The sequence below is a fragment of the Lupinus angustifolius genome, chromosome LG08 (assembly GCF_001865875.1).
Source record: "Lupinus angustifolius cultivar Tanjil chromosome LG08, LupAngTanjil_v1.0, whole genome shotgun sequence".
In the NCBI taxonomy this organism is placed as follows: domain Eukaryota; kingdom Viridiplantae; phylum Streptophyta; class Magnoliopsida; order Fabales; family Fabaceae; genus Lupinus; species Lupinus angustifolius.
The window spans coordinates 4,079,932-4,091,973 of record NC_032016.1 but is presented as its reverse complement, the minus strand read 5'-3'; the positions used below and the strand labels follow the sequence as shown (position 1 = coordinate 4,091,973).

Sequence of the window (12,042 nt, the reverse complement as noted above, 5' to 3'; positions counted from 1 at the left end):
ATTTTAGAAACTTAAACCAACATTACAATTAGGTTACAAAATGTCATCATAGAAATGGCAACATAGAATAATAGCAAAATAAATATAAAAAAATAGTTTGGGATAAGAGAAAACTTGAATGTAACTCATTGATTAAATCAGTTTCAATTATAGCATGCAGCAACTCATTGATTAAATGTAAGAAAAATTAACTTCCAAACTTTAAGCCTTGAAGCAATGTACATATCTGTAGGCAATGTCATGCTAAGAGGCACTGCTTCCTTCATGATATTTTGTGCCCAAAACAAACAAGTTAATTCAATAGAAAAGAAGAATATTATTTGACAATAAGCCAAAACAAAACAGCCATAATTATACCTTGTAATACCTATGAAAATGTCAGCTTTGCTCGCACAGTATGTTCAGATCCACAAACAATCTATATCTACTATCTTCTACAATCTTAATAAAAATAGAAGGGGATATCATTATTACTAAAATAGATATCCTATTTAATTGACACTTGGATTTACAAAGGGAATAATAGTGATAACATATATTATCGTTTCAAAAAATTAATAAATGAAATGTGTATAGTATATTACTGAAAATTATAAAGCACTTTACTTATGCCTTTAGTTATTACTAATCAGTTTTATGACTAAAATGGGTTTGAATACATGGGTGATCTGTACTTTTTGCTGAGAATAATTTTGTACTTCAAATTAAAGGAACTGCTTAAATTTTCAATGTCACAGACTTTGCCTAAATTATCACACTTTCTCTTTCGTACTACTCTCTTTCTCTGTCGTCTCTTTTGTAATACACTTTTTCTCACTCATACTCAAAAAAATTTAGATTTATCTCTCTTTCAAAAGTATGATTTTTCCTTCCAATTTCATATTAACTTAATTTTAACCTTATGTTTCTTACAATAAACTTTTATTCTCACTCTCTATTTCTAGCTTCAGCATGTTTTGTTGGAGTTTAGAAACCAAGTTCCTTTGGTTTCTCTTCTCTACACTACTTGCAGAACACAATGAGAAGAAGAAGAAGAAAAGAAATGTGAGAAGAAGACGTGAGTGACTGCGTAAAAGAAGGAAGGAAAAGAGAGAAATTCTTTATGGAAATCAATATATTCAATGCAATGATTTCAATCTTGATCAAATCTATTTATAGAAACTCATAACTACTTTGTTGTTATGATTTCTATTTATAGTAATGTGCCAAACTAACTAAACCAATTTATACACTAAGCTATGAATTACAAGTGCAATTACTACAATTAACATTCTCCCTTAATTCATGTTTTCTATACTAACAACACCCAATTGTGTTCTTTGCCTCTCAAAATCTTTGCTCTTCAAAGGTTTAGTTAGCACATTTGCCAATTGTTCTTTGGATTTGCAGAATTCCAACTTCAACTTGTTCTTCTCAACTTGATCTCTTAAGAAGTGAAACTTGGTCTCTATGTGTTTGCTTCTACCATGAGCCACTGGATTTTTTGCTAGGTTTATTGCTGATTTATTATCAACAAACAACCACATAGGTTCATCATCTTTCTGCATTCCCAATTCAGTGAGTAATGCCTTCAACCACACTGCTTGTTGACCACCAAAACAGGCTGCAATATACTCTGCTTCGCATGAAGAAAGGGCTACTACTTTCTGCTTCTTTGAACACCAACTTATTGGTGCTTCACCAAGCTTGAATAGGTAGCCACTTGTGCTCTTCCTATCATCCTTATCACCACACCAATCTGCATTAGTGTAACCATGGATGATACTCCTTCCATTGTTCTGTTCTGTGTCTCTTGATGCAGGAAACAAAATGCCAAAATTCATACTCCCTTTAAGATACCTTAATATCATTTTCACTGCCACTAGGTGAGTATGTCTTGGATTTTCCATGTACCTGCTTACTAGACCCACTGCATAAGCAAGATCAGGTCTTGTATTGCAAACATATCGAAGAGATCCTATCATTTGCCTGAAAAGAGTTGAGTCTACTGCCTTATCTTCTGATTTCTCTATGCTTGAGTTGCTTAGTGTGTTGCCAGTTTCAATTGGAGTTGATACTGAGTTGCATCCTACCATGTTGATCCTTCCAAGTATATCAGAAATATACTTCTTTTTGTGCATTAGGATACCTGTATCTGTTTTGAGAAATTCAATCCCAAGAAAGTATGAAAGGCTTCCCAAATCAGTCATCTCAAACTCATGTTTCAGCTTCTCTTTGAACCATTCAAATTCTTCAATATTGTTTCATGTTATTACCAAGTCATCCACGTATAGACATGTAACAATATAGGCTTCTGTAGTGACCTCTCTTGTGTAAATTTCATGCTCATTGATGCATCTCTGGAATCCTAGCTTCAGTAGGAACCCATCTATTCTTTTGTTCCAAGCCCTGGGTGCTTGTTTCAATCCATACAAAGCCTTGTGCAATCTATAGACTTTGTGTTCTTGATCTGGAATTACAAAGCCTGGGGGTTGTACTATATAGACTTCCTTGTCTAATGGACCATTTAGGAAGGCAGATTTCACATCCATTTGACAAATGTGCCACCTTCTTGAGCTTGCTATTGCTATAACAAGTCTTATGGTTTCTAATCTGGCCACTGGTGCAAAGACTTCTTCAAAATCCAAGCCTTGCTTCTATAGGAACCCTTTAGCAACAAGTCTAGCCTTGTGCTTAGAAACTGATCCATCAGGCTTCAATTTTACCTTGTAAACCCATTTGACTAGGATAGCTTTCTTATTTTCTGGCAGATTTGTTAGTTCCCATGTAGCATTTTTTTCTATGGATTTGATCTCTTCCTTCATTGCTTCTCTCCAACACTTCTCTTTCATTGCTTGATCAAAAGATACAGGCTCAATTTCAGCTAATAGAGCCATGTGCACAAAGTCTCCTTCTTGAGTTATTGCAGAATCATCAAGGATTTCATAGTCTCTGAGCCTTGATGGCAATTGTCTTGATCTCTGTGGTCTTTCATTCAAAACAGCTTGATCCTCATTGCTTGTCTGAGTTTCCTCCTCTGATTGTGTGTTGTCAAGCACCATTCTTACTGAGTTGTTGGGTGTCTCAGTTGTTCTATTCCAGTTCCATGCTTCTCCTTCAATGAACTTTAAGTCTCTGCTATATGAGATTGTGTTGGTGTTATGATTGTATACCTTATAGGCCCCTGTAGAATGGTAACCTACAAAGATCAGCTTCTCTCCTTTATCATCAAGCTTCCTTCTAGTATTCTCTGGTATGTGTTTGAAGCAAATAGATCCAAATACTTTGAGATGTTTTACATTAGGCTTGTGTCCAGTCCAGGCTTCTTCTGGAGTCTTGTTTACCAACCTCTTTGTAGGACATTTGTTCAGTAGATAGGTTGTTGTTGCTATTGCTTCTGCCCAAAACTTCTTTGGAAGGCCCTTTGTTCTTAGCATGCTTCTTGCCATGTTCAACACAGTTCTATTTACCCTTTCTGTTGCTCCATTGTGTTGAGGAGTATATGGTGCAGTTATCTCATGAGTTATGCCTTCTATTTCACAGAAATTCTTGAACTCATGAGAGATATACTCACCTCCACCATCACTTCTGATCAACTTCAGGTTCTTACCACTTTGTTTCTCTGCTGATGCCTTGAAACTTCTAAATCTGTTGAACACATCAGACTTTCTTGCTATTGCATAGGTCCATAATTTTCTTGTGAAGTCATCCTTGAAGGTCACAAAGTACTTGTTTCCTCCAAGAGAGTTTTCTTCTAATGGACCACACACATCAGTGTATACAACTTCAAGTGGTTGAGTGCTCTTGGTTGGGACTTGTGAGCATAATGTATTCCTTGTTTGCTTGCTTGCAAGACAATCATCACACACATCATTTGAGGCTTTGAGAGTATGTAACCCATGCACAATTTCATCCTGCTTTAAGTGCTCAAGACTCTTGAAATTTAGATGCCCAAATCTCTGATGCCAAATCCATTTCTCATCTGCTATAGACTCTAAGCATTTCTGATTTCCAAGTTGAATGCCAATCTTGAAGGTCTAACCTCATTTTGTACCCTTTCTCAAGTAATTGTCCAAGACTTAGAAGATTGCTCTTCATTCTTGGCACATATAACACATTTGAGATGTATGAGGTTGAGTCATCCTTCTTCTTGATCATCACTCTGCCAATTCCTTCTGCTTTGATTATGCTATCATCAGCAAAATTTATTCTGGTTGCCACTGATTTGTCTAATGTTACAAACCAATCTTTGTTTCCTGTCATGTGGTTAGAACAACCTGAATCAAGATACCAACTACCTGAACACTGGTTTGTTACCTCATTTGATTCATTGGCTTCTTGAGAGGAATCAATACTCCTAGCCATCAACAACACCTCCTCTTCTGATTCCTCATCTTTTGCTAGTCTTGCTTCTTCTTATTTGGTTTGAGTGGCCCTTTTATCTTTGCACTCTGAAGCATAATGTCCCCAATTTCTACAGTTGAAGCATTGAATCTTGCTTTTGTCTTTCTTGTTCATTATACTCAACTGATTGTTCCATCTCTTGGCTTTACTGACTTCACAATTGGTGCTCTGATTCTTTTGTTGTGAATTCGATCCAAGCTTGAGATTGTCAGTCTCCATTCTCCTACCACCTTGCCATTTTGCTTTGTCTCTTCTGAATTTATCAATCTGTCCAGGGCCACCCTTCTTCTTGAACTGAGCACTCAAGGCATGATCTAATTGTCTATAAATCTGCCTCTCCATGAATCTCTGCTCATGCACCTCCAAGGATCCTTGCAATTCATCAACTGAAAGATTGTCAAGATCCTTTGCTTCCTCTATCACTGCCACCACATGATCAAACTTTGGATGAAGAGTTCTGAGAATCTTCTCCACTACATATTGTTCAATTAGTGTTTCTCCACACCCCTTCATTTGGTTTATCAGGCTCCTTAACCTGTTGAGGTACTCAGCTATGGATTCTTGCTCATCCATTTGCATCAACTCATACTGTCTTTTGAGTGTCAGCAACCTCACCTTCTTGATCTTCTTTCCACCAGAATAGTTCTTCTCCAATATCTCCCATGCTTCCTTTGAACTAGGTGCTGCAGAAATATTTTCAAAGTTGCTTCCTATACTCCACTGAGTTTTCATCTACACTTGGCATTCCACCTTTCACCACATCAAGACACTCTTGAAACCCAAAAATGGCCTTCATTTGAATGCTCCAATGTTCATAATTCTTCCCATCTAGGATTGGAAGATTCATTGCAAATCCATTCGAGGTTGCCATTCTTCTACACCTCTGATTTCCCTTCTGTTTTGCAGCCTTGGTTCTCAGTCTGTGAACTTCACTTCTTGAAGCCTCTTGTACCCAATCTTGGCACTACCACAGATCCCGATCTTATAGCTCTTGATACCACTGTTGGAGTTTAGAAACCAAGTTCCTTTGGTTTCTCTTCTCTGCACTACTTGCAGAACACAATGAGAAGAAGAAGAAAAGAAATGTGAGAAGAAGACGTGAGTGATTGCGTAAAAGAAGGAAGGACAAGAGAAAAATTCTTTATGCAAATCAATATATTCAATGCAATGATTTCAATCTTGATCAAATCTATTTATAGAAACTCATAACTACTTTGTTGTTATGATTTCTATTTATAGTAATGTGCCAAACTAACTAAACCAATTTATACACTAAGCTATGAATTACAAATGCAATTACTACAAAATTAACATGTTTAATCTCAGACTCATCTATCTTGCAAAGATATGATTTGTTTTTCCAATCTCTTGCTATTAACTTATTTTTTCTTATCTCACTCTCTCAACCTTATGTTTCTCACAATGAACTTTTTTCTCACAATATTTTCAACTTAGGGATGTTTAACCTCAAACTTATCTCTTTTGCAAATGTATGATTTTTCTTTCCAATCTCTTGCTATTTACTTAATTTTCATTATCTCAATCTCTCAACCTTATGCTTTACACAATGAACTTTTATTCTCACTCTCTATTTTTAGCTTTTGAATGTTTAACCTCTCACTTATCTCTCTTGCAAAGGTATGATTTTCATTCCAATTTTCTCTATTAACTTATTTTTTCCTTACCTCACTCTCTCAAACGTATGATTCTTATTATAAAAAAATTTATCATACTTTAACTTATTTTCCTTATCTCACTCTCTCAACCTTATGTTTCTTAAAATGAACTTTTTTTTCTCACACTCTATTTTAGGCTTCTGCATGTTTAACCTTAGACTCATCTCTCTTGCAAAGGTATGATTTTTCTTTTGAATCTCTTGCTATTAACTTATGTTATTTTTCCTCATCTCACTCTATCAACCTTGTACTTCTCACAATGAACTTGCATTCTCACTCTCTATTTCCAGCTTCTGAAATGTTTATCCTCACACTTGTCTCTCTTACAAAAGGTATGATTTTTATGTCCAAATTCCTCTATTAACTTGTTTTTTTCCTTATCTCACTCTCTCAACCTTATGTTTCTCAAAGTCTATTTTTTTTCTTACTCTCTATTTTTAGCTTCTGGATGTTTAACCTCAGACTCATCTTTGTTGCAAAGGTATGACTTTTCTTTCCAATCTTTTGCTATTAACTTATTTTTCCTTATCTCACTCTCTCAACCTTATTTTTATCACAATGAACTTTTATTCTCACTTTTTATTTCTAGCTTCTGCATGTTTAGCCTCAAACTCATCTCTCTTGCAAATGTATGATATCTCTTGCTAATAACTTATTTTTCCTTATTTCTATTGTATAGTTGGCTAACCTAATGCATTGCAAAAAAACTTAAATGTGTAAAAGACTTTTTATATTTCATACAAATTTAGTGTAGATAGATCAATAAATGATAAACATCAGTTATTTTCTCTTTTTTAAGTTATTTTGCAGACTTTAAAAGTTGACTAAAATCATATTGTGTATTCTTTAAGAAGTGATAAAAAAGATGTATGTGATACTATTTTTATAATAGGAGGGGATCCACTTACTCCAGAAGTAAGTTAAAAAAATTTAATTCATATCTTTGTCATTCATTCAAGAGAAATCTAATGGTTTAGATATACTCATGAATTCAAATCATTGGATTTTCCTAGAATGAAAGTGAATATGTGAAGTTGGTTTTTTAACTTACTCATAGAGTAAGTAGATCTCCTCTTTTTTATAATACTTTAGTTAGACTTTATTCTTAGTGTTTTAGTTTGTACTTCTACAAATTGTATGGTTGACTATATAATGTAATTGATTACTTCAAATTAGATACATTAACAATTTATCACTTAAAATTGTTGATCCTTAGTTTTTTATACTTTTTATGTTCTACTATTTTTACTTATATAAAGATAAGATGGAGTGACTAGGGCAAATGCGCATGTATACTACTAGCATGATTTGGATGGCTTGGCTTGTGAAATGACAAAATTAGACCCTCTAAAGATTTGATATCTATTACATAGAGGGTTCTTTTGGTAAATTGCATAGTGGGACCACTTGCTTCCTCACTAACTAGCCAAGACTGTAATTCATAGAATTGGCACAGTAATTAAATAGTGTCATTTATTGATTTAAACTTAGGATAAGTTACAAGTTAATACTTTAGCCCTTTGGAATATATATAATAGTAACTGCAATAATGCAAATCTAAATGCCTTCACACTTCAAGTCCAGGGTGTTTTGAAAACCAGCCATGGGCCTTTGTGTGATAGAATATATGAAGAAAAATATAGTGGTTTTAGATTTTGGAGTTTTAGTGATATATGTGCAGATTCTGCTGCCTTTACCCTATAAGTTTAAGCATCATTTTCATTAGCGGGCTTAATTCTTTTGAAATTTTATATTGCGAAATTAAAATGTTGCCTAATTAAGCAAATTAAGATTATGTAGACAATTTCACAATTTCTTTTCTTCAAATTACGATTATCCCATTAATTGTAAAGTTCCATTGATATTTTGTGATATGTTTGACGTAAGTGATTGACATTTTTTTTAAATCAATTATTAGGAATGATTTTAAATTTATTCAATCTTAAATGGAAGAAATTCATATGTAACACATTAATATATTTCATGGATTTGCTTGCCTAATTTTCTCTCATCATTTTCTAGTTAACTATTCCTAGATAATTTTATTAAGAGTGAGGATCCGCTTACTCCAAGAGTAATTACTCTTCATCCTAACTATCAATTCTAAGAAATTCAATGGTTTAAATATACTCGCTAATTCAAATCATTAGATTTCTCTAGAATTAATGGCTAAGATGTGGAGTAATTGTAAAAAATTTACTCTTTGAGTAATTGGATTCCCTCCCTTTTATTTATTAATTCTATTAGAACTTGATTTGTTTATTATGTTTTCTTTGAGTTACATGTAATTTACAATTTTTTTTCTTTATTTCGATATTTCATTTCTTACCTCATCTTTCTTTCTTAAATTTCAGACTGAAACATCCTTCAATTTTCTAACGGGTAAAACCTTTCAAATATTTTTTCTTGTCTTCAGTTACTTATTTTACTCTTTGTTACAAGATAAAATTTTGTCTATCCTCCTCAAAACTTATATGTTTAATTTTTTATGGGTAAATTTTTTCCTCCTCCAATAACTTTTTTCATGTCATTCAGTTACATCATTTCAAATTGTTTGATATAGTTTTTTTATAAACTTCAATAAAAACAATATAGATCAACTCGTGCGAAGCATGAATATACTGCTAGTTTTAAAATTTATTAAGCCAAAAGATCAATACTTCAAGCAAAATAAGTAAACATACAAAATGCAAATCTACAATTATCCCTTGCGAAAAAAACATATAAAATGTAAATCTACAAAAAAATAAGATCATTTATATATACACAGGTTGAATTTTTTTTGCAATCTAAGTTATAATTTTATAGATTTTTTTTGGGAAATGAAAGAGTAACAATAGAAGGGAAAATATCACCATGAGTGTCAAAAGTAACAATAAAAATGGTTATCCACTTAAGAAATTTGACTTATTTTGGAAACCGAATAACAGGGGTAATGAAGTTGGATTCTTTGGCTACAATTGAGATTAAATATTAGTTTGTAAAACTAGAAAAAAATGAGTGCGTGTCATTCAGATGCAGGAGTATATGATGGGAAAAGTTTTATAACAATTTAGAAGACTAAAGTGAGCAAAGAGCGCACGAGAAAAAGGAAAGCAATACTGAAGATAGTGAAAGTATAAGAGAGGAGGCACAACAGACCATAGAAAAAGCGAAACAAATATGAGTTGAGAAGGTGAAAGTGATATGTGTCGAGAAGGTGACAAAGTAGTTATGATTGAAAGAAAACACAAGATTATGAAATAGTTTTAATTTTAATTTTTTAATACATTGTGGCAAAATAATTTTAAATGACAAATTTTGATTGAACTTATGTGTAAAATGAATTTACACTAACATACTACACATTTTAAACTCTTTGATAAATAGTCTAGTTAATTTTGTATCTTATATTCTTATTAAATAAGGGTGTGCCATTTCAATAATAAAAATTTATTCTAACAATGTGTGTTTAACTATATAGAAAATGTTACTTTAAAAAAGTATTTCCATTTTAAATTTTAGTTTTACTAAAATGATGATTATTTATAAGCATAAACATAGTTAAATATATTTTTATCATTTAAAAATATAATTATGTTTAGAATTCATAAAAACACATTTTCATCGATTTTGATTTTTTTTTTTAAATAAAAATATATCAACTGAAACAAAAAAATGTTTTCTAAATTTTTATTTTCCTACCCATGAAAAATGTTTTCATGAAATGAAAATAATAATTTTTTCCCAAATAAAATAGACTACAACATTCTTTCATTTTATAATAGCAAATTCCTAGAGGTTTGAGCATTTTCAAGATTTTTCAAAGTTAAAGAAAGCTATCCAAAAAACCAATATAAAAAAGTCATTATACGTTTTGGGCCTGAACTTAGAAAACCGGCTTTGCTTCCTGACAACCTCGGTGTCCACTATTTCTTTATATTTTGTCTTCAACAAAACCCTAATTCAATCACTCAGCTTCAGCAGACACGCGAACACAGTAGCTGAAAATGGTTAGCGTCTTTCTCTCAATCCTTTCTTATGCGTGTTTCTCCATCTAGGTTTCTCAATTATAACAATTATAATGTAAACAATGCAGTTTATTTATTTATTTTTCTGATCTGTTTTTGTAGCCTTTCAAGAGATTCATTGAGATTGGAAGGGTTGCTCAGATCAACTATGGCAAAGAGTATGGAAGACTCGTCGTCATTGTTGATGTTATTGACCAAAACAGGGTACGCGCATTTTGTATTTCCCTTTTTTTTTATGATTTGGTACTTTTCATCGGATTCATGTGTTCCCTAATAGGTTGGCTTGGTTGTTTTAGAGATTCAAATGTAAAACTTTGAAATTTTTCACTTAGTTGTGTTTGCAAGTTGAATTTTGGAGGGAAAAGAAGGGGAATGTGAGACATGAGAGCCATGAAATACACATGTAAGATGACTTTGAAGTCTTCTATTGCTTCTCCTTCAAAACTCAACTTGCAAACAGACCCTTAGTTGGTTAATCATGTTAATTGGGAAAAATCTGTAGTTTGTTAATTATGTTAATTGGGAAAAATCTGTCTATGTTAGGTTTTATTATGTTATTGTGGGCCTGTTTGTTATTTTGAAGAGACAGCATTTTAGGTGGCTCCTAAGGAATATGTACTTGTCTGTGCTTGTTGCAAATTATATAAATATGATTTTTTAGTAATTCTGTGGTCTTGGAATCAATTTGGTAGGTGACGGTATGGAATTCTCAGCAACCGAATTAGATAACATTCCATATAAGAAGTCATTTGATGTTTTTAAAATTGTGTAGCATGTATGTTCATATTAAGTATGTTAACATTTGATGAGTTTTGGGTTTGGAATCAATTTGGTTGCTTATAAACAAATGATCTGTGTTGAATATGCTTATTTGTTTACTCGTCAAATAATCAAAATTTGCAAATTTAGTGTTGTCTGCATTCTTGTTTTGTGGGATATGCTTATTGCAGCAGCAACACATTAGATGTTGAAACTGTGTAGCATAATCTGTATGCTGATTATTGACAGGCTCTTGTTGATGCCCCTGATATCGTGAGGTCCCAAATTAATTTCAAGAGGCTTTCACTCACTGATATTAAGATTGATATCAAGAGGATCCCCAAGAAGAAGGATCTCATTAGCGCCTTGGAGGCTGCTGGTCGGTACCATCATCATGAAGAATTTGTTGTTTGAGTAATACCATTTCCTTCGATTTATTAAATTGTTTTGTTGTTTAAACAGATGTTAAGAACAAGTGGGAGAATAGCTCATGGGGCAGAAAACTGATTGTGCAAAAGAGAAGAGCAGCCCTCAATGATTTTGATAGGTTCAAGATAATGTTGACAAAGATCAAGGTTTGTCTCAATTTACATGCATATTCCTTTTCTTATCTGATAATATTATTATTCTCCTTTTAGCCATTATAGAAATGATCTTATTCCATTGTGTTATGTTAGCATTGCTTTGGTGGTTGTGTTTTTCTTATTATAAGCATTTTAAGCTAATATGCTTTCAATTTGTGTAGAGGGCTGCTGTTGTTAGGCAAGAGCTTGCTAAGCTGAAGAAGACTGCATCTTAGGCATGACATCATTTGTAATTTTCAAGTTTTGTTATAATTTTGGCTCAGTTATCACAATTTCGTAGCCTGATATTTATTATGTTAGGAGATTGATGACAGTACTTCAAATCTCAATTGTTGGAATATCTGCTGTTTGTCTTCGCAGACATACCCATTTGTTTTTGTTTGGATTTTGGTTTGTAAGAATGTTCTTGAACTAATAGAAATCTGTAGCTTCAAATCTGTCCAGGCATTGCATATTTGAGCTATGCTCCATAAAGAAGTGCTCCAAAAAAATGGTCATGGGAGAGAGAAGAGTGAAAAATATTGTTTTAAGATAACCAAAAAAAATTATTGTGTTAATGGCTTAATGCAATGGCTTTCAACTGTCAAACTATAAAGGTAAGGATAAGATTTCGAAATCAGAGGACTGAGT

The 12,042-nt window shown here is 32.8% G+C and overlaps 2 protein-coding genes across 2 annotated transcripts; one reads left to right on the top strand and one right to left on the bottom strand.

Annotated features, from left to right (window-relative positions):
* On the bottom strand, positions 4,396 to 5,115 carry LOC109353833. The gene has a single exon (XM_019596195.1). It carries the CDS (start codon positions 5,113 to 5,115, stop codon positions 4,396 to 4,398), a length of 720 nt encoding a protein of 239 aa, XP_019451740.1.
* Positions 9,941 to 11,789, top strand: LOC109353448 (probable 60S ribosomal protein L14). The gene is made up of 5 exons (XM_019595728.1): positions 9,941 to 10,051; positions 10,172 to 10,273; positions 11,078 to 11,207; positions 11,291 to 11,403; positions 11,574 to 11,789. The coding sequence occupies exons 1-5, from the start codon at positions 10,049 to 10,051 to the stop codon at positions 11,625 to 11,627; spliced, it is 402 nt and encodes a 133-aa protein (XP_019451273.1). The 5' UTR covers positions 9,941 to 10,048; the 3' UTR covers positions 11,628 to 11,789.

Bases quoted from the DNA above. Each gene is read 5' to 3' on its own strand.
- LOC109353833 (XM_019596195.1), bottom strand. From the start codon at position 5,115: ATGAAAACTCAGTGGAGTATAGGAAGCAACTTTGAAAATATTTCTGCA.
- LOC109353448 (XM_019595728.1), top strand. The intron at 10,274-11,077 runs GTACGCGCATTT...GATTATTGACAG, and splicing joins ATGTTATTGACCAAAACAGG to GCTCTTGTTGATGCCCCTGA. The intron at 11,404-11,573 runs GTTTGTCTCAAT...CAATTTGTGTAG, and splicing joins TAATGTTGACAAAGATCAAG to AGGGCTGCTGTTGTTAGGCA.